The 23299-nt window shown below is 40.0% G+C and overlaps 2 protein-coding genes across 3 annotated transcripts; one reads left to right on the forward strand and one right to left on the reverse strand.

The window, feature by feature from the left end:
- Nucleotides 1-1043: 1043 nt before the first annotated feature.
- On the forward strand, nt 1044-12893 carry smcr8b (Smith-Magenis syndrome chromosome region, candidate 8b). 2 transcript variants are annotated; one of them, XM_032562408.1, is made up of 6 exons: nt 1044-2552; nt 5480-5790; nt 7554-8257; nt 9731-10147; nt 10405-10894; nt 11600-12893. In XM_032562408.1, exons 1-6 carry the CDS (start codon nt 2367-2369, stop codon nt 12030-12032), a joined length of 2541 nt encoding a protein of 846 aa, XP_032418299.1. In that variant the 5' UTR covers nt 1044-2366; the 3' UTR covers nt 12033-12893. The 2 variants fall into 2 exon arrangements, with proteins under 2 accessions (XP_032418299.1, XP_032418298.1); XM_032562407.1 differs by having other exon boundaries at nt 1045-2552; nt 5378-5790.
- Nucleotides 12894-12898: 5 nt separating this feature from the next.
- LOC116719756 (uncharacterized) lies at nt 12899-23017 on the reverse strand. Its single transcript, XM_032562409.1, has 18 exons — nt 22905-23017; nt 22538-22650; nt 22343-22451; nt 22163-22256; nt 21675-21825; nt 21451-21562; nt 21104-21229; nt 20682-20741; nt 20340-20465; nt 20107-20262; nt 19956-20009; nt 18310-18536; nt 18159-18238; nt 16678-16767; nt 16503-16577; nt 16317-16421; nt 15754-15859; nt 12899-13887 (listed from the first exon to the last, which is right to left on the reverse strand). Exons 2-18 carry the CDS (start codon nt 22644-22646, stop codon nt 13823-13825), a joined length of 1845 nt encoding a protein of 614 aa, XP_032418300.1. The 5' UTR covers nt 22647-22650; nt 22905-23017; the 3' UTR covers nt 12899-13822.
- Nucleotides 23018-23299: the final 282 nt, after the last annotated feature.

The following is a 23299-nucleotide window of genomic DNA, read 5'->3' on the forward strand; positions in this document are numbered from 1 at the left end:
GCAATGAACAAAGAGGTAAGAGAAAAACAAGGACTTAGATGCAGGTTCCATACAATTTGCACAGGTGAAGGAAGGGAGAATTTCAAAGAGTTGGATCAGTTAATAAGAGCCAGCCATGATGCAGAAGAGGAAGAACCTGTTCCATAAAGAAAGCAGCTTAACATGTGACTGTCATCAGTTTCTAGACTCTTATTTATGCTTTTGTTGCTGCTGCAAACAATAAACATGTTAATAAAGATGAATGTGAACTCGGACTGTGGCTGCCGCCTCCACTACAAAGTATTTTGATTCCAAAGTAATGTGAAGATTGTTTATCAATGAAAAAATTTGAGATTGTTTTCTTTGCTCCGTTTTGCAGACTCTCTGTAAAATGTAATATTGAGTATTTTTATTGAAATGAATCCGCATATTCTTTAGTGCCTAAACATTTCAACTTATTGTTTGGCTGCTACATATGATGATGTACATGATCGATATCAGTTCGATAACTGACCTAGAACGGAGTCGAAAAGAAGGTGAAAACTTGAAATGAACCCCTCTGTTCATAATGTGCCTTAAATAGAACAGTTATTAAAATCTCTAAACTATGTTTTCAGACTGTTTTCATGTTCCCTTTTTATGGAGGCTTGTTTGCTTTGAAAGTGAAAAAGCGGAAATATATTTCTTTCTTCACTTATGCGACTTGACGCAAGGCCAGTCCATCACATGTTTTCATTCCTTTGGGTGTAAAAACTTGCTACCTCGAAACAGAAGCGAAAGAGGAACAGAAATCTCGGGACGAAGGTTGTGTAGGAAGCCTCATGACCGCAGCCACAGGGAACTTGCTAATCTACGACACTGAAGTTGGTATCTGATTCATGCTTCTGCTTTAGTGAAGAACTATTACACATTTTCCCCCCTAAACATTTACTCCACTTATGTTCAATACGTTCAGGTTGAAAAAAGGTAAGAATCACCCTTTTCTAATGGCAATGCTGAAGCGTATAAAACCTGGAATGAACAAAGCTTTTACTCACAACATTGTTTTAAATAAACTTTAAAAAGTGAATTTTTTCACAACAAGCTCTTTAGTTCCTATTTGAAAAAGCAAGAGCAGCGTGTTAAAGTTCAGACTACAAACAACTTTTCAAAACTATGACATGGGTGTTCCACAAGGATCCATCTTGGGACCATTGCCATTATGTTATACATTAGTGACTCACCACAAAACTGCAACAATGTTCAGAGTCAAATGCATGCAGATTATGATGATACCTGCAAAGACTGTACAGTAAGTAGACCACATAGGTACTGAGTTTGCCATTGTGTTACCTGGCAACGCCTGATAAACAGTGAGAACGCACCAAACATACCACAAGGGAATTTAGAGTGACCAATTGACCAAACATGTTTGAAGTATCCAGAGACAACTCAGGCTTGAAAAGATCAATAATAATAATAATAATAATAATAATAAACACTATTACAATAGGTCTTCCCAGCACTTTTGCTGCTCGGGCCTAATAATAATAAAGACAACAATAATAATATATTATCTATTCATTATGTAACACACTTATCCTTGTGGGGACATGAGGGATCTACATATGAGTTCACCAGGTCGTCACAGGCAACAGAGACAGTCAGGACAAACAACCATGCACACACATCTAAGGAAAATTTAGAGAGACCAATCAACCTGACAGTCATGTTTCTGGACTGTGGGGGGAAGCCGGAGTACCTGGAGAGAACCTACGCATGCACAGGGAGAACATGTAGACTCCATGCAGAAAGAACCTGCCCGGGCAGGGATTTGAACCCAAAACCTTCTTGCTACAAAGGCAAGAGTACTACCAACTACGCCACTGCGCAGTAATGTAATATAATATAATATAAATTATATTTTATATTATTTTATTTGCACAGTCTAATTTGTTTGGTTCTGTCACTCAAATCTCAAACTGATTTACATTTTTTAAGCCTGAAGGCCTTAAGAACGGTGTAATAGCCCTTTATTTGAAAGGGCTTCAGAAGAACCGATTCTGAAGCTAGAATTCAGACGCTAACTTCAGCGTGATTTTCACACTGTAAAGTTTTTAGCGCGTCAAAGACTGCAGCTGATAAGTGGATAAGACGCAGTTTCCGTTTGCTTCAGCTTCTGGCATATCCATGTCTCACCATGGCCGAAAATAACTGCGCAGCTTGTTTGTAACTCTCCGGCTGTTATTATGTTGTCCAACAGAAACAGCTGACTCACTGACAGAGAGCCAGGCTGAGGCGGTTCCACGCCGCGACATGGCGGTGTCCGACCCAGACGTTCCTGCTGCTGCCTCAAGGTGAAAGTCGACGGTGGGATCCTCCATGGGCTGAGCCGTCACCGACTGAAGATGATTGGCTCACCGGACCTGCTGCCCTTCACCGGCAGCGGGGGGTTTGAGGAGGAAGGAGAGGAGCCGGAGGTTCACACTCTGCCTGAGGAGTTCTCTGTCCGCCTTTTGCCGCCTCACAACCCCTGGAGAACAGCAGCCCAGTTTCACCGGGACTTTATACTGGTGGCTGAATTCTCAGAGCAGGTCAGCGCTTTATTTCAGGTTGATTGGAGTCAGTCAGTCATTCTATGTTTACTTTTTATGTAAATAAATAAAAACCAACAAATAACGAAATGAATGAATGAAAAGGGAAAAATGACTGATTAAATCAATTACTAAAGAAATAAGTGAATGAGAGAATGAATAAGTAAATAAATAGGGAATAAAATTAATACACAAGGAAATGATAGAGATAGAATAAACAAGCAAGTGATTGAATGAATGGATAATTAAATCCATGTGCTATTCATAAAATAAACGAGCAGTTATGTAGAATAAATGAAAGAATGAATTATTAATATTATATATAATATAATATTATTAATGTCGGTGTTTGTGATCCTTGAAGGGATCCGCAGAAAGTACATTTAGGGCCCAAACGTCACATACTAAAGATTAACGTCAGATCTGTGGTTTCCAGCTAAATGTATATTATTCAACATGACACCTGAAAATATGATCTGGTTCTAAATCAACTCTGTCTGAATCTGTTCTGTTATTCGGAATCACAGAACTGTAAAGTTTTGTGATTGTAAAGCACAATATTGATAAAGGTTTTGAGCTATTTCTTAAAAAGTATTTAAATCACTGTATAATAAAAACTGTCCAACTGACCTTTTTAATTATAGGCAAAAACACAAAGATAAGCCGTGGGTTACTAAAGGATTACAAAATGCATGTAAGAAAAAGAATAATCTATGTAAAAAATTTATAAAATATAGAACTACTGAAGTTCTATATTCAAAACATAAAACCGATAAAAATGAATGAACTATTATGAGAAAATGTAAGAAGGATTATTATCCTTCTTTAGGGTTCATAAGGGAATATAGTAGACAATATGTAGCTTTATAAGAAAGAAGTCTTCCGATACGATTCACCCTTAATAATTTAATTATTTTGACCAAACCCTGGATGAATATTTTGTAATGGTGGAGGATGGGGACAATGAGAAATACATCCTCAATGTACTTTAACCATGTAGACAAAAAATAAATTATTGAAATAGTTTATCAATATAAGAATAAAACAATCAATGTACTGGAATGGAATTAACATGACTTATTAAGAAAGTAACTGATGATATTGCAGACCAGCTGACCTACATCTGTAACGTGTCATTCATAACTGGAGCATTTCCAAATACTATGAACATTGCAAAAGTCATTCCTTTGTTTAAATCTGTCAATCATTTTTTAATAATTATAGAGTACATAGAGTCGAAATTTTGTCAATTTTCTAAAATACTATAAGAAGTGTTTAGTAAAAAGTTAGATAATTATATTGAAATTATCTAAAATAATTTCAATAAAAAGTAAACTGACTGACTGTGGCTTCAGAGAAACCAACATCAGTGGGATTGATGCAGTCAACAGAAGAAATCATAGACAGTATGGATAAAAGCTAATTTGTAATTGGTGTATTTCTTGATGTCAAGAAACGTTTTGATACCATCAATCATGATGTCTTACTCAAAAAGCTGAGAAGGTTTGGAATTAGTGGGGTAGCTTTAGAAGCTTCATTGGACAAAGTTTATAGAAAGGTCATCAGAAATCAGATTTATTAAACATCATAACTTGTGGGGTCCTGCAGGGGTCAGTGTTGAGTCCCAAATGATTTAATTTGTATATAAAAGACAGTCAATCTATCAAACCTGCTAAAATCCATTATATTTGAAGGTGATACTTAGTGTCTTTGTATCGTCTGTGCTGGAGAAAACATCCAACAACTCTCAGAGGTGGTCTCTACAGAAATGAAAAAAACTAAAACATTGGTTCAAAAACAATAAATTATCATTCAATTCATGAAACTTAGAAACCGCAATAAACAAGAAAATAATGCAATCAAAATAACTACTGACAGCGTTTGACTTAGAACGAGTCCCTGAGATTACATTTTTAGGTACAACATCGGATGATAAATTTAGCTGGAAACCACAGATCTGTAAAATCAAAACTAGTCAAAAGTGTTGCTGTTTTGATAAGATGTCCTGGACAACAAATCTCTGAATACTTTATGTAATACACTCATTGTACCACATTTGACTTATTGTGTGTTGTATTTGACTTATGTTCTGTGAAAATACAGAACATAAGTCAAATACAACTTGCACTGACATGTCAGTGTGTGGGGTAGATTTATGGAATGGATAAGTGTAATAACGTGAAATTATGTATTTTTCATGGTTGTTATGCAGTATGATCTCATAAATGAATTAAATAACAAAAAAGTTCATTGTTGTTGCTGTTGTATGATATCAATAAAATGTCCTGTAAAACAGTAAACTGTTTTACAGGACTTCACTTTTTCAGGAAGTATTTCTCCTTTTTAAGAGAGAACTGTTCCTCAAATGATTCTTCATTAAAACAAAACACCAGTCACAAAGACAAACTCACACACGAGTGTTTTTCTTCCCCCAATACCAAACCTTATGAGAAAAAGACAGTTTGTGCTCTTAGCTGAACCTCATCATCTTAATTCAACATAATTTAACAGTACATTATAATCAGATATGGCTATGATGAAAATCAGAAAAGAAACAAAATCCTTCTGTTACTCATCATATTACCAAACAGCAGTGGAGTTTAGTTAAGCATCAGTACAGGTTTTTGGTTAAATGTAAAATAAAAAGCAGTTTGTTCACACAGAACGTGGCAAGTCATTAAATCTTTAAAATGAAAATCCAGACTGGTGGTGTTGGTTGTGGTGTAAATGGAAAAGCAGAGCAAGTCATTTTTTTCAGAAAAGAATCCAGACATCTTGTTGCTCTCAATGATAAATTGGATACATCATCCTCTTCTGTCTTCCAGGTTGGTCCAAAGCCTGTCTTAACAATACCAAATGATTCGAAGGTCATCGGCTCGTTTGACCTCAACCACTTCTCCGTCCGCATTATGTCTGTGGACTACCAGGCGTCCGGCCCGGGTCACACAGCCCCTGCTCTGCCTGGACCCCGCCTCAGTTTCAGCGAGGACTCCAAGGTAATCCTGGGAGACTCCGCAGACGACTCGTTTGCGTACGTTCATCACCTGACCCTGTACGACCTGGAGGCTCGGGGGATGGTGCGGCCTTTCTGCATGGCCTACGTCTGTTCGGACCGGACCAAGCTGATGGAGAACTTCTCTGAGCTGTCCGAGTGTTTTTCTCAGGCCTCTGACAGTTTGAAGACGGGAAACAGGCAAGCGTTCTCCTCTGAACTGCAGAGAAAGTTGCAGGAGCTCGAGTAAGTTCTTGTTTGTTTGTTTGTTTGTTTGTAGTAATAAAAGAACGAGCTGCTTCAGCTTTTTAGGATTGTTGCATCAAACCAGGAGGTTACCAATTCATTTTGAGTAAATTTGTCTGGAAGCTGACTGGAACAAATTCTAAGGATGCATAATTAAGCAAATTGGTATTTTGATCCAATCAAAGGAAGACCTTCAAAAACAGACTTTGCTGTTGGTAACGAAATTCATCATAGTCTAGATGATGAAAAGAGAAATTATTTGTAATTATTAAATAATATTTCAATTTCCTCATTAAGTGGTTCACAGTCAAACAAAGAATGCAATATTCTTACAACCACATCCTTCTACTCCACACTATCAGAATTTGCTGTCATTATGTTGGCAAATAGGCCAATTCTTTCAAATGTTCTGCAGCATATTAAGGTCTGCGATGGGTAAAGTACAGCAGAACTGTCTGTTTGTTCAGCAGAGAAAATCAGGGCCTTGAAACGTGTGAGAAGCATGGAGCCCCGTCAGGAACCTTTTCCACGACGGGATGAAATTGGAAAATTTGTTACATTTTCAACAGATTTTTTGCTTCTGTTAACAAAAGAAGAAAATGTTATTTCGATGTTTCATATTTGGATGGCAACCTTCATTTCACAACTTTCAACTCTTTTTAACTAATAGATCATGTTATTTTTTGGTTTACTCACAGATCACTTCCAGGTAAATGTACTCACTCAAAAATCAAAACAGGTCATTTCCCTACTTTTAGTTAAACCAGACCTGCGTTCTTTTTACAAACAAAATAAATGTATCAAATCAGAAGCTTTAAAGATTTCTATATTTACTATCTGATTATAACAACTACATGTTTTGTCCTCAAATGTCTGGAATGTTATAAAAATGCTTGACAAATCTAGAATGTTGAACGGGAATATTTGTAGAAATCTTGGACCTAACAATAATTGTTCATATTTTCTAACAACCCCAAAACTGTTCCAGTCAGTTCAGCCTGATAAAGATGTAAAGTGTTTTTGTGGAATTGGTTCAACTGATTCAAATAAATGTATTTATGTGGCAGTAATTCTTTATAAAGGTTTGTGTTGATACATTTCAAATTAGCAGTGCTAATAGAAGGAGTACAGATTTATGTGCATGAATGAGAAGCAGGAGAAAAAGGTTTCCTACAGGTTTCCAGTTGAGGAGTCAGACTGCAGAGTTTTGGTTGTAGATGGTGCCACGATACAAAGACAGGAGCTCAAATAGTTCAGAGTTAAAAAGGTTCAGTTTGAGATTGATAAGGATAAAGGTAGAAAATATGGTGGAAAAGAGGAAAAAAGTCCACAAAGGAGGATAAATGTGCAGTAGAAGGAGGAACAGAGAGAGATGATCCACTGTTGTTACACTTAAAGGAAGCAGGAAGAAGAAGATAAAAGTACAAATCAAAAAGTTTTTTTTATATCTAATTAGTTGTTGAGCACTAAATATTCAGATATATATTTTCTTATTTGCTAGATCTGTCTCAGAAAAAAACATTCAGGGTTAAATCTTGCATTTTGGTGTTTTTGCAGCCTGGATATGGCAGAAATATTCCTATTTTCTGACTTTATTCTGTTCTTTTTGAGAAATAAAAATCTAAGACATATGGAATTGGAAGTGCAGCAAATGTGCAGAAAACCTGCTTATTCTGATTTCTCAGAACAAAGTGTGTGATTAAATTCTGAACAGTGAGGAACTGAGTTGTCTGTTGACTGAAGAATCCCTCTGACTGCTGCAGGTACAGACGGAGGGCCCTGCTGCAGGACACACACGCCTCCACAGGAGCAGGAGGCAGAGCTGATGAGCTGGAAGCTTTAGAGCATCTGATCCTGAACCACAGAGAGCTCCTTCGCCAGGTCACATCCTACCCAAACAGGAAGCTCCAGCAGCCTGACTTCCTGCCCTACGACACGGCTGACCTGCCGCCTGAGCCGTCCTCTCCCTGCCTTCCCTCCTCTGCCTCCTGCATGTCTGAGTCGCTTCTGAAGCCACTGGAGGAGCTCTGCAACTTCTACTTCCTGTCCCTGGTGAAAAACCAGCTGTCAGACACAGAGCGGCGTCTGCGTGGCGACAGGAGCGTCCTGCGAACTGCTCGCGTCTCACAGCTACTGTCCAGGAAGGTGAAACTTACAAACTTCCTGTTTGAGCTGTGCTGCCCTGTGGATGCTGAGGAGGAAGAGGAGGAGGATGAAGCAGAGCGGGTCTTGGGGAGCACCGTGGGAGCTGTGGGAGGTCAATCAGAAAAGCATGGTGGGGAGTTGTTCTCCTGTGTGGAAGAAATACAGATAAAGATGGAAGGAGGGGGAGGCGGGAGAGCGACCCCTGACCCCAGCGCGTTCACAGACGTGATGGGCAGCGTGAGCAGCAGCGACAGCATCGAGGTTCTCGGGACGGAGAAGTCGTACCGGAGTCAACGCGGGGCCGTTGTGTCCGACAGCAGAGGTACGTTCTCAGAGTGATGGTGGAAGGAAAACAAAAACCTGCGTCTCTAAACGGTATGAAAGATTTTCTCCTGGCCTTTTGGAGAAAATTTAATGACTATTTTCAGTCTCTGATGAACCAAATTAAGAACAGCTGCACTGCTAAAATATAGAACCTTACACAAATAGTTTTGGTCTTATTTCTAGTGCAGATATCTTAGCACACTTGAGATAAGATGAAACTAACTTAAAAACATATTTTCAGCAATAAATATGTGGTTGTTTTAAGTCAATAATTCCTGATTGTGACGCTTCAGACCGTCACGTTTCAGAAGTTGTTCGTTTGACAGAAGCTCAAGTGATGTCATCCTCTTGTGATGTCATCAATCCGAATGTACACAAGACACAATTTTACTTGTGTAGCATTTTTTTTCTTCAATGTTGCTTTTCAAAAACTGGACTTTGAAACCCTGGGTGATGAAATCTATACTTAATAACTCATCTGCATTTTAATTTCTATTGTACATGTTGGTGGAAATGATACGCCACCTCATGGTATCTTTAATACCTGCATGATTGATTGTGACTTTTATCAATCAAGAAAAGTTGTTCTAATCTCCTGTGCCGTCATCAAGCATTTTACATGATAAACTGTTTAGTCAAAAATCATATTTCAGAGACGAGTCAGTCTGATATGAAGCATCAGAGTCTCTGACTCTAGGCAAGTTTTCTGAAACAATCCAGTCTGTAGTGTTAAATGGAATCGATTCCCAGCCTGGGGTCTTTCTCCATGGAGTCTATATGTTCTCCCTGTGCTTGCCTTAGGTCTCTCCAGGTACTCCCGTTTCCTCCCACAGTCCAAAAACATGACTGTTAGGTTGACTGGTCTCTCTGAATTAACCTTAGGTGTATGTGTGTGTGTGTCCTGTCTGTCTCTGTATTGCCCTGTGATGGACTGGTGACCTATCCAGGGTGACCCCGACTCTCATCCGCACCAGCACCCTTTGGGACCCCAATAGGGAAAAGCGTGATGGATAGATGGAATGATGGATGGCTGGATGGATGGATGGATGGATGGCTGGCTGGATGGATGGATGGATGGATGGCTGGATGGATGGATGGATGGATGGCTGGATGGATGGATGGATGGATGGCTGGATGGATGGATGGATGGATGGATGGATGGATGGATGGATGGCTGGATGGATGGATGGAGTTTTAAACAGGACATTTGGACTTTTCCATAGATTAAGTAGATAACAGTTTATTGTGTTATTTCCATCTTGTTTCTATTGTACAGTTAATGATCTGTGTCTCGTTCTCTCAGCAGAGTGGTACAGAAGCACATCTGAAAATAATTCAAACTATGCCTTTAATTTATCAAGTAACTAAACTTCCAAAAATGATCCATTTAGATCTGTGTTTTATTACATTTTATTACAGCAATGATCCGATTGAAAACAGTCGGTTCAGCAGTTTGTGTTGTTCTGCACAGAAACCCGTGTCGGGACGACAGACGTGATTCTCCAGCATGCAGCAGGAGACGCAGGCCTTCGGCGCCTGCGGGCCCCTGCCAGGCGTGCCAACAGCGAGGACAGCATCGAGGTTCTCAGCACGACTGAGTCCATCGTCCCTGACGACCTGTCCGCCATCACAGAGGAAGAGGCGGAGCATCACACTCTGACCAATGGATTTGAGGAAGAGGAAGAGTCAGAGGCTGACTGTAAGCCTGACGAAGTCCTCAAGGAGGAGAGGATGAAGAACACTGCTACTGCAGGGGACGAAAGTGGAGAATCTGCTGGAAGAAAAGAACTTTTGGAGGAAATAATGTTCAATGTACCAGACAAAGACAATTCACTCACAGAGAAGAGTAATGAAGTCCATAAAGACAAAATGAATAAACTGGTCCAAGGTAACACATTTACTGTACATTTAACAACATATATAACTATTTTATCCCAGGTAGTCAGATCTTCCTGTAATTTTTTAAGAGATTTTTGGACTTAAAAATCTTTCAAAAGGTTTTAGACGACTTTACCTCCCAGTCCCTGTACCTGACATAAACTGTGCAGTGTGTGGTTCTGCTGGCACCAGCCCACAAACTCCTGTACTAGAAAAGCTTACCGGTTTTCTTTGCTGTAATCACGTGATGAATCTGTTTCCACGCAGCTGGAGATGCAGTGGAGTCGAGGCAGAAGAAGTCGAGGCCGGTGTTAGACCTCCATGTAAAAATGGCTCCGAAAAGCGTCGGGGCGGAGGGAGCTCTGCGCACGCCGCCCTGCGCTCCTCTGAGGCTGCTCAGCGTGGACGAATTCTCCGACTGCACCAGCTTCACCAGCAGCTCAGAGCCACCGTCTCCCACCACAGTCAACCTCACCAGCACATGTGTGGACAAGAAAAGGAGGAGGAGGAGGGCTGGCCTGCGAGCCCTACGGTTCATCAAGCAGCTCTCCTTCTCCCAGCATGCCATCTTCTGTCTGCTGATTGGCCGGCCGCTGGTCGTCATCGGTGGAGACGAGCAGCTGGTGAGGAAGCTGGTGGACGGCTTGAGGCTCTTCCTGCCAGCTCCTGGTGCTGACGGGAGCGCCGTGATGTCATGTTTGGCCACGCCCCTCCAGCTGACTGACCTGCTCACCTGGAGGCTCATAGGAATACACAGGTGACTGTTATGTGACTCATTCATATCTCTGCATTGGTTTGTTGACATTATTAATTCCTCCTGTCACAGTAACAATTGTTACTGGACAGGAGATTGTCCCAGAAGTTTTTGATATAAACTAGGGCTGCACTGATTGCAGTTTTCTGGCCAATTACCAATCTGTATGAAGCCTGACACGTCGACAAAAAAATAGCAATTTATTTCGTCTGAAATGTTATTAAATATAGCAAGAAAGTTGCCAGTAGTGAGGATGACGTGCAGACATGAGCTGGTGGGGCGATCTAACAGTCAAACCTCTAACAGGAGAGCAGAAGAAGACAGTGGCTGATTTTTAGACCTTTGTTAAAACAGATAAGATCGACTTCACATAGAAGTATCGGCCGATCACCGATCTCCCAAAATGAAGGAAATTGGTGCATCTCTAGTACCAATCAATACATTTAGAACATTTTGTAATCCTTCTAGTCCTTCCACACAGATTTGTTAATTAAGGTATTTGTGACCAGATAAAGCTGATCTTTCTTACACAAATAGCAGCTTTTAAGCTGCATGAAACTTTTGTATGCGTGCATATAATGAGGTCAGTAACTATTGTTGCACCGCAGAAAACATTTCAATAGGTGAGTCGATTCAGAGGCAAAGTTCCATCTGCAAGAACTTCATACTTCTATATGTCATAAGATCCTGCTTGGTTTTCTTCTCCAGATCATCTTCCAGTGCATCATCTTCCATCCTTCAGTCTCTGACTCAGTTGAGTCGTTACATCGCTCTGCTGGACCTGGATCAGAAGACGCTGCGCTGTCCTTCATATGCCGGATCCCTGGTCGGCTTCCTAGCCAACCCTCACACCGGCATCGGCCGCGGCCTCACCTACCTGCTGCACCTGGAGAGCTGCCTGACTGCGCTGGCCAACCGGGTGCTGCTGCAGACCTTCACCGCTGCTTCCCAGCTTCACAGAGCCATCGCCGAGGAAAAGGACTTCCAGCAAGCACCACAACTCTGCAGCAGTGAAAATGATTTTCGAGTGATGCACTTTCTGACTGACCTGATCACGCAGCGCCACACCAGACATGGACCGCCGCCTTTCAGGTTTTCCTACAGCTCTGTGCAGCTTCACAGGAACACATATCCAACATAAACAGACTGAGGAGTGGAGCAAGATGCTTTTATTTTGCTACGTGCCCTCCATACAGTGCCTTAGGTGTAATTAGCAGTTGCTGTATGTGCACAAAGGATTGTTCAAATGAATATAAATATGTGCACATTTAAGACTCAAACGAATGTGAATGTTAACTCTCTACAGCCATCAGCTTGACCTGGAGGTGGACATGAAAGAGCTGGTGCAGACCTCCACCCTGAACAGGTCACCAGTCCATCCAAATTAAATTATACCTTCATCATAAATTCATACACATCAATAAATAAGCCAAAGCAAACAAAACCTGTACACCGGATGGTTTCAGTTAGTCTGGTACTGTGACTTTTGCTAGTTTTTTCCTTTTTTTCAGAACAAAAACCTTTTTGTCATTTTGATTATTTAAGCTAGTCAAACTATGCAACCCTAAGTATAAATGTCATGATTATAGACAATGTAAAACAAAGCAAATCAGAGAAATCAAAATCTGCAATATTTCTTTTCAAGATTTATTTAATCAAATCCAAAGCATATGAAACCCTAAAATTGAGGGTTTATTTTTGTTAAGTTTTTTAACACCGACTGTCAGCAACTTGCATCCGCATAAGTGTTGAGCTTCCTAACTTTAATGCATAAAATAAACTTTTTCAACAATAATGACTGAAAGTTTTCCATTTTGAAGAATTTGCCAAATTTTGACTGCAAAAGTTTTAACCTATTAATATATGAACATTACTTTGGCTTTAAAAATCAAACAGCAGCTAAAGAGTGCAAAATTGCTGGAATATGTTTTATTTATACATGTAATAAATGTGATATATTCTATTGTTTATGATTACTTTGAAAATAAAGTCAGAGAAAAGATCATGGCCAAACACTGGAGTCATTTATTAAACCAGATTATCTCAGAAATCATTAACACTGATGGCAGTTTGATTCCTAATGAACATGAAAGAAAATCATTAGACAGGAGCAGAAACAGAATTCATGTCCACCTTAGCAGCACTCTGCAAATATTTGGTTAATCTTCAAAAGTAGATTCAATAAGAATGTACAGCAGCAGAGCTGCTCCGGCTGTTTTAAATATTAAAGTAGAAAAAAAAAACAGTCAAATGGATGAGTACATTAATGAAAGAAAATATAGTATGGAAATAATTATTTTTCCATCTGAAATGTTCATTTTGCTGTGCATGTCTGTAAATCAGACCTGCACAGGAACCTTTATCAACATAAGCAAATAATTAAATGAAAACTAATTTCAGTATTAGTTTGTTCTAAAGTTATTTTTTAAAGTCATCTTTCAGCTTTGTCTAAATTGTTGAAGTAGATGACTGATTTTCAAACTGTATAAAGCAACATATCTACAGGTAATGGTCTAAAACCAGTGTTATTGTACAGCGCATCAAAAACCAGTTTCATTAAATTACATGCAGAGAAATGAGGGAATTCAAACTGAAGATGTGTTTAGTGCAAAAATGTTTAGTTTAATAAGTGGCAACAAAAGTGTGAAAGAGTAAAGAGTTCTCTCTTTCACTGTGTGCGTCACCTGATGAACATTCCTACCATCCACCGCGCCGCAGACAGAGGTTCAAATGTAAAGCACATGACAGCAGATTCTTACTGTTGCGCAGCGTTACTGTCATGGTGCTTAAAGTAAGCAAGAAATCCAACAAAAGTCCCACATGGCTTCACATTGAGCTAAAAAAAAAAACAAAAAAGAAAAAAAAAAACAGTCCTTTTTGGAAGAAGTGGGCTCAGCACAGGCAAGATCATCCAGGTGAGACTGTAGAGCTTCAGAGCTGAACCTCTGAAGGAAACTTTACTTGGAAGGGCTTGATATCAACAATCAGCTGATTTCCTGCAGAGTTAAAAGAAAAACAGAGAAGAGATTATTGGGGGAAAAGAACACAAACAGGCTGCAACAAAACCTGATTCACTTCTTTTTGCCTTTTTATAAACTGTACAGGGTTAGGGTTGCATAACACAACATTTTTTTCTTCCAAACAGAAATTTCTGTTTGAGAGCAAGGCTCCTTATTTTTACTCCCAGATCTTTGTTCTTACTTTAAAACAAGAAAGAAAGCTGAAAGTCGGCCAATATTCCAGAAGTGCTCACCATCTTCCACTTGGATTCATCCCAAAGTTCTCCAGGACTGATTGAGGTCAGTCAGGTTCCTCCAGGCCAGGCTTTGTGTTTTGGAGCCGGTTTGATTCCCAAACTCCTTTCATAATGTCAGAAACATCAGCAGATTCTCTGCACTACACTCTTTACTTCAAGTGCTGTTTCCATGGCTGCCAAGCCCAAACTTACCCCTGACCCCAACAGGTCCCACTGCTCTGATGTTACTGTGCTGCATCAGGCACTTTGCCTCACACCTGCTGATGTCAGCTGCTTGGCCATGGAATTGATTGAGACACTTCAATTCAATAAATAATAATAAATGCCTCTTCTGCTGTTGGAATCCATTACTTTGCGCTTTATATTCACTGTGGGATGAAACCACCCAGGTGTGTTTTTTCTCTGCTCCCTCCCAGGACAAATGGCCACTCAGCTTGGTAACAGTAAGACCATGATGGTGACGTTGCTGCCCTGTTTGGGGAGCGTCTGGTACGCTCACAAGGGTTCACCAGCAGACAGAACAAATCTGAGTGCAGGTCACAAAGAGAAGCAGGTTTAGATCAGAGCAGGAAGATTCTGCAGACGGAGCAGATCTGAGCTCTCGCTGTGAAAACGTGTGCTCCGAGTTTGAAAAGGGAAACTCCTTCCTAATAATTGAATCTGTCAAGAATATGCTACAGGACACAAATAGCTGTGTCCACTCACGTGTGCACCATGAGCACACACATGATCCCACCACACAGACTGACAACGTTCAGGACCAGGACTCTGATCCGGGCCCCTGTCCTCCAGCTACAGGCACATCCCTGCTGTTAAGCTCTGTTCATCACTGATAAGAAGTTTGAAAACCTCCATGTTGAGCTGAAGGTTTATGACATTTGTTACAATAACGAAAACTTCATTTGAATCAGATTGGCTCATCAGGACGACACAGGCAAAGTCAAAGTTTTAAGGGGTATTCCACCACAAAAAAACAACAAAAAACCCCCAAAAAGGACAACCCAACCATAAAAGTCAGAATGAATCTGATGACAGTAGTAAATGATAACTACAACAACCATTTTAATGACAAAACAGAAAAACATGCCTATCAAACAATGAAAGATGTGTTTTGCCTTTAATACCATCATTAGTGCTTTTGTATTTTGGACTTATCAAAATCTTTTTATACTGAACTTGCATTATTCTCAGCTGATGAAAAGGGGAAATAACGCAAAAAGCCATTTTAAAATTTGGACCTATGGCCTAGTAGAGATAAAGCAGGTTTCATTTACTCCATTGTTTAATCAAGAAATCAAACTTTGGCTTCAGAAGAAAAAAAAAAAAAAAAAAAAATCGCTCAACAACACAACTCATGATTTTTTATTACCAACACAGATTACAGATTCAGTCTGAGTCTTCAGGCTGAAGGGAAAAACAAACAAACAAAAACCCCAAATTTCAATATTTCCATCTGAACAACATGGTTTTATTGAAAATGTTTTCTGAATCTGTGGTACTTCAATAATTAGCCAACATGGACTGCAGTGCAGCCAGATGTAAACATTTTTGACTTAAGGCCCAGGACAAAGCTCTGGCCCATCGCCATGACAACATGTCCTCATACCTGGTGTGTTTGACGACTCCTGTGCGATCTCCTTCAGGAAGGACTTGAGACGGTCTTTACTGGAAGTCATGCCATCACACAGCCACTGAAAGGCCCACAAGTTGTCCTGCAACACGGAATAAAACCCAAAAACCAAAATGGTTCATTAACACACTTTAGTTTAAAAAAAACAAAAAAACATTTTCTTACATTAAGTTTTAATAATAGTTCAGATTTATAAATCACATAGGAATCTTAAATCTTATCTTAAATGTATTTTCTGCATTTGCCCCAAAATTTATTATATGATGTTTGTCAAATGGATATTTTAAAATGTAGCTTTTATATTAAACAGCTGCAATCCAAAAAAAATAAAAATAAAACAATAAACAGAGTTCGGTGTGAATCATCCTAAAAGTTTAGCATAAAAATGCTAATCAAATCACCAGCTTCCTACAAAACCTAATAAGCTCTGGTTATCATAGACTTCATGTTGTCTGTGTTTGGCTGCTAGTGCCGACCTGAAGCCAATAACCTCATCACCAGCAACAAGCGCACATTGTTTTCATATGGGGAGACGTTACCTTATAAGCATGGAGAACAGGCAGAGCTGGACTAAAAGAACCCTGAAGGATTCTGACACCCAAGGCTCCTGTTACCAACAGCAACAAGGCCTGATCTGGGTATGTCTGAGAACAAAAGCACACAACCTATTACCACAGCAGTATGAATGAGTCACATATTTGATACGGATATCTTTGCAAACTTACCCTGAGAAAGCAGCGGGAAATCTGTATGTTGTAACCCTGCTGATTGAGCTGGTCTATAATGGCATCCCGCGACTCCTGGACCATCAGGAACAAGACGGACAAACTTCAAACATTGAGCATTAATCGATAGCAGATCCCGAGTCTCAGGAGCAACTATTAAAACTGAAGGACATACGTATAGAAACTGTTGGCTGGGTACGGGCAGGGCAGTCGGAGAGCCATGAGGCGAGCAGACCACTTTCAGTAAACTGGTCCAACACCGAGACTTCAGGAGAGAACCGGACACAAATCTGTCAAACTGTCCAACACGCAGCCTCGCCACAGTTTATAGGATATAAATACGAAACATTTTAGGGTTAGTCATTTTTTTTCTCACAAAAAATAGAGCAAAGTTGGAAAATCTGTGTGGGAAACACTAAGTAATGCCCTGGTACAGCACCATTTATACACAAGGTCAAGCTGCTTTTCACTACAATAAAGAAACTGATGTAGAGAAGGAGAAGGCGACAATACAGAAAAAATAATAAGAGATAATAATAGAAACAGTCATCATATAAAAATAAATATTTACTACAAAATTCAATGATAAAGAAAAGTTAAGAAATGACATAAAGGAACTTATAAAACAAGTTTACGGAAAATCTGCAGTACACTAATGTTTTCAGTCCTGGTTGTTCTTTTAAGGTGTTTGAGACGTTGGATGAGCCGAGGCGTTTACACTGGTCTCATCTTACTCTGAAATGTATCTGAGGCCGACACAGTCAGAGCCCTGCTGACCAATAAGCAGCCTTTAACCCAGACTGAGCCGGAGCCATGATGTGAAGGCAACAGTTTGGACCTGGAGGTGCAAATGAACACAGTTGGGGTAAAACAAGAGGCTCCAGGAAAGTAGGTTCATGTTTTCTGGTCTCATTGTCCAAAAACATTTTTGGTTCTTGTTTTGTGTTTCTAGGAATTATTCTGCACTTTGTCCTCAGACCAGTTTTTTTTTTCTTTTTTAAGGTTTTGTTGCCTCTAGTGGCAGACAGAGAAGAGGAAGACATGCAGTGAGCAGGCCAGAGCTGGGAATCAAACCTGGAAAAACTACTTTGTCACCTAGTCATGTGGCGCCCCCATCAGGCCACTTTACAACACTTGAGCATTTTGATCAGTATAAAACATTTCAGCCAGCCTTTCCAGCAAAAGCACCACAAGGTGCGACACGCAGAAGAGCTAAAGACCTGGGAGCTCCAGCTGGACTACAGGCCTGAGTCACAGCCAACCTGGACTGTTCTAGAATCAAGAGGACAATAAGCTGAAAAAAGTCATTTGAAAATCAATGCATGCAAATCTCAATGAAATAAAGAAATGTTTTTTAAGAAATTTGGACTAAAATTCAATCTAATTTGAGACAGATAAAATAAAACAAGAGTTAGTGATGCTGAAGGTCGTTCCACTAACTATTAGGAAAATGGTAAACTTTGTTTTTCCCCACAGCTTTTTCTATTCCTTTTAGTCATAGTTTAAATGAAATAAAGTTTTTACACTTGAAGATATAATTAACTTGTGTTTTTCTGCCCCCTGAACCACTACAACTGAAGAGTGTTTTTCTTTTAGCATAGAGATACGCCAGATATTCATGAAACATTTCAGCAGAAACGAGAGCTGCAGACTTACATCTGAGTAGACCGACGAGGAGCATCTCTGGGCTTTGAGAGCAAACTTCACCAGCTCAGACCTCTTCAGTGGCACAGCATCTACACACAGGAGACGTGTTAAAACCATTCCTCTTCACGTTTTGTTCAAAACAAACAATCCTCTTTCTGACCGTTAATCGGTTCCCAGGATGCCCCAGCGAAGCAGAGATGCTCCGGCTGACTGACCGTCAGCCTCGGTGCCGTCGCCGTCTCAAATATCCGGAGGTAGAGGAGGAAAATGGCCGGAGTGAAGCGGGAGGCGGGGGGGCTGGCCGGGGGAAAGAGGCTTTCCAATGCAGACCCAAACTCTCCCAACTTACACTTGAAGAAAGGAATGAGGTCTTGGAGGTGCCGATACCTGATTCCAAATCAGGAAATAAAACAACTTACTACTGTTTGTGTCTGAATGATTTACATATCTCCATCTAGGGATGAGCTTTTTCTTAAAAGAAACAGAAACAGCCAAAACCAAGGAGGTCTGAAAAATTGTATAAAGACCTAACAAATGGGAAATAGAAATAAAATACATATTTGGACGATCAAGTGGGTCAAAATCTTCTCTTCCAAAAGTGATAACTTGAGATGTTTTTTGAAAGACATGAAACTTACAACAGAAATTAACATTTCAATTTTCCTCTTGATTTGATCGAACAAGCTTACCAAGAAGTCTTTAAGATCTCAGAAATACAAGTTGATCATTTTGTTGTACCAATCAGAAAACAAGACAACGTGCAGAGGTAGAAATGTTATCTTCTCGATTAACTGGTTTCTGTGTTGATGAATAAAACTTTCTCTTTATTTACTCCCAGTTTGTGCTCAGACGTCACATGAATCCCAGGCTGGATCTTCATCCTGCTCATTGTGCATGGAGACAAAACAGACGCGCGTCCTCTTCCAGCCTCTGTTCCAGGAGCTGCAAACTTTTTCTTCACTGCTTTGACTGTGTGTGTATAAACCAGCCTCAGCGTAAAGCCATTTTCTTGGTTTATATCCATTTTCCATCTTACTTAAAATAAATATTATCTTTCCCATTTTAAATAGCAGCTATAAGAAACAGGCCTCTTTGTCACATTATATTTACACCCAAAGGAAGCAGGAAGTCATGAATTACTAATCCGAAGTTTACAGCATGAATCAACTAAAAGAGTAGAGCAAACATCTCATTTCATTGAAAGCAGTTCATAGTGGGACCAATAACAGCTGATTTTGTTCAAATCAATTGTTCCTTAAAGGTTTATTTATTCACAAATTAGCAAATTGGATGTCATTTTTTTAAATAAAAAAAATAGGGCTGCACCAAATTTATCGGCCAGTCGATTTATTGGTGCCGATATATTGGTGCCGATTTCCTTAATTTTTGGAGATCGGTGATTGGCCAATTTTGACATGAGAAGCTGATCTCATCCAGTGAGTTTTTCTACCTTGGCAAAAGTCTAAAAATCAGCCACTGTCCTCTCCTGTTCTCCCGTGTGAGAGGTTTGATTGACAGTCCGGCCCACCAGGTCATATCTGGATATTCACAGTTAACAATAGTTACCTCACTGTTGCCAATTCAGCAACATTTCAGACAAAAAAAATTGCCAAAATCGGAATTGGTAAGTTAGGCTTTTTAAAGCTCTGTAATCGGCGATCTGAAAGAAAATTGCAATCAGTGTAGCCCTAAAAATAAGCATTTCAGTGAGATGCTGCTGCTATGTTGGAAGCCGACACATTTTGATGCCATAAAATGCTAAACACACTGGTTATTTTTATACAGCAGAACGTGGGTTAAACTCACAGTGTGGTGTTATCGGTCAGGACGACTCGCAGGTATCGACACAACTCTCTGTACCTGCACACAGTTAAAACACAGGATGCATCATCGTTCCTCCGGAGACGGACTGTATGGACAAATACTGACACGAGTGTGAAGTAGCACACATGCTAACCTGGACTGAAGCTGGAGCAGTTCAGTTCTCAGCAGAACCACAGAAATGGTTTCGAGCAGGACGTCCTTCTTGCCCTTGTCCTTCCGGAAGCCCAACACATTCTGCCCCTTCAGCACCGACACCAGCAGGACGTCCTGCCAGTGTCGGATGGTCAGACTGTAGCACACGGATGAAAAGTTACGTCCAAATATGAAGCATTTGAACCTTTAGAGTTAAAATGCTTTGATACACACCTGTCTTTTAGCGGCCTCATGTCAGCTGGGAAACATATCCTGTTCTGGTAAAACGTTTGCAGTTTTTGCATAAACAATGGCGTAATGTCACCCATTACTATACGTCTCTGTACTGATGATATTACTCTGGAAAAAATACCATAAAAAGCAAAGTTATTATCAAAAAGAATGACTGAAAAAAAGCATGAATTATATATACATGTTAACATGTGTTTGTAGCCAATAATGTCGGGTTCAGACATTCCTTTTTGAGCACCAAAGTGTGTTTACCAAAAGATATTAAAAATTCCTCAAGGATTATAAAACGTACAAACTTAATAATGCTGCATCACTATTCTTTACCTGTGCAATAATATTATTATAGTTTCAGAGATTGTAGCAGTTGAAGATGAACCCATGAACCTGTAAATATTAAAGAAAGAAAATTCAGTGAAGGAGAGAGAGAAGGTGAGTTTAACAGCTGATGATGTTCCTACACTTTAATTCCCAAATTCTCTACTTTTCCAGACTCTAATTAAAGTTTGCACTCCATTATTGGCCCATTTTAAAAGTACAAATATGGCATTATGTTATGATTTACTGTAGGAATATCAGATCTGACAACACCTGTCAGGTTGTCAGACAGGTGGAGACGACACGAAGACAAACAGATGATGAATAATGACTGGAAATATAAAAATACTCCACATTTCCATCATTAGCCCTTAAACCTAACAAATCCCACATCCTGAGTTAAATTTAGAAGCCGCCTCCAGTTTGCTCACCCCAACACTTGAAAATGTCTCATAAACTCTTCAGCAGCTCCAAGATGCATGATGGCTGCAGCCCGACTGTTCTTTTTCTCGGCTTTATTCAGGAACAGGGTCACACACTCAAGCACAGGTCTATACCTGGGAAACAAAGAAAAAAAAGGAATAAGTTGGCTTATTATATGTTTTTAAATGATATAATGTCATCTGTAGTTTCTCAACTTTTTCAAGTAGGTCTCCTATAAAATCTTGAAAACTGAATAAGATTATTGCAGCACTTTTCACTTCTAAAGGCAACGCTTATTCGTTCAGCAGTTTTTGTTTTCAAATGTATTGTTTAAGTTTTGTTTTAAACAGCTCACCTGGAGCTCAGATTCTGCTGGTCCATTTTGTAATCTGGCAGCTTCGCCTGATTCAACGTAATGGAGGAAAACAGAGCCGACAGTTCGTCTCTGAAGCTTTGCAACATCATGTCTGAAAAGGAGTTGGACAAATCAAAGTAAAAAACAAAGAGGAAAAAAAAAGGAAACTTTAATAAAAGCAACATTTAAAATGACGCCTTTAAGTACATGATGACGTTTTACACCTGCATTACGAAGATGATGGTCGACTTCTGACAGGGTGAGGTTGAACCTCTGCAGTTCCCCCAGCAGAGCCGTGTTCCTAACGCTTTTCCAAAAGTCACTTTTGTTGTGGCTGTTGCAGTGACACGCTCCACTGCAGCACCACATTCCACACTGACACACAACCACGACACACACCGTTAGATAATCACACATCTGGAATTCTTGTTTGATCAAAAACGACGCTCAAGCTTCAGCACAACTGATTTCAGAGACATTTTGAGGCTTCAGCTGAACCTGACAGAATCCTGGAGGAGTTTTATTGAAGCAACAACATCTAAAAAGGTGCAGCAGGGGTCCCTGATCTACAGATTTGTAAAGCAGACATTTTGAAGAAGAAAAAAGTCTGAATCAGCAGATAAAACCTACAGAATAAACTGTAAATATTGACCAGGAAAAGCCTGATCGGTGCATCTCTAGTAAGGGATATAAAAACATCCTCCTCACGCACCAGTGACGCAAGCTTGTCGCAGACGTAGCAGAAGCACTGATCACAAATAAGTTGATTATTGGCCATCGGAGCAGTCCTCTCACAATCTGTCGGCCTGAGCAGGACAGAAAACAAGCAGTGATTGTCTGTTATGCCACGAAATTATTCTACGTTAGTGGGTCTGTGGAAGAGTTTCCTCACATAAAAGGGTGTATGGGGCAGTCGTAACGGGCGTGAGGAAGCACGTCAGGCCGACGGGAGAAGGTGACCACCAGGTCTTCATCCTGTGGGCTTACAGGTAAAACACCACCTGAAAAGAGAAGGATCAACTTTTTGTTGGAGGCATTCAGACAAACGAATCAAAAATATTAGAAGATTTGAAAAAAGCAACGTTACCGGTCTTCTTCACAGCTTCCACTTCCACAATGAGGCAGGAAGTGTCTTTATCATCTTCGTCATCACTGAGGATGATTATTTCCTCACTTTTTCCTGAGGTCCCCATCATAAATCTGTAAGGCAAAAAACAAAACAAACAGAGATTCGGTTTACAAAGAGGAGTTCCGACACTCTCACCATCTTTGCCAGAGTAACAACTGCAATGGTTTTTAAAGGTCTCGGCAACGTCAATTACTTTCTAAGCACTACGCTATTTTCATTCGAAGGAAACGTCGCGCGAAGTACGAGAACCTATTTCACTCTTCCACTTAAAGTTCACTGCCATGGTTTAAAAATGTAAACACATTTAATAAGCTATTTTACTTACCTGTAAATAACTCCAACGCCCCCGAAATATTTTGTTCTCCGCGCCAGCTGAGCTTGGGAGGATGTGGTCTCTTCTTCTTTGACAAACTTTTCGGCTCTTGAACAGCTTTCCAAGTACACCGCCACCTACTGTACACAAGCGTAAACTCACTTCTCCGAAGTGTTTCACTCCAAAAAAAATCATGGGGTGTAAATATTTTATCTACATTTTTAAAATGTTTTTTGGCTCCAGTTCTCTGTCACCATCCTCTTTGCTTTTCTCCGTGTTTTTGTGCAATTTCAACAGAAATATAAATTCTTTTCCAAGGGCTTTACCAACAGGTTACTAAATATGACTGAACTATTCCTTTAAATAATTAAATCAAAAGGGAGGCGCATCTGCGTTCAAATTTATTT

This window comes from Xiphophorus hellerii, chromosome 5, assembly GCF_003331165.1.
Source record: "Xiphophorus hellerii strain 12219 chromosome 5, Xiphophorus_hellerii-4.1, whole genome shotgun sequence".
Taxonomy (NCBI): domain Eukaryota; kingdom Metazoa; phylum Chordata; class Actinopteri; order Cyprinodontiformes; family Poeciliidae; genus Xiphophorus; species Xiphophorus hellerii.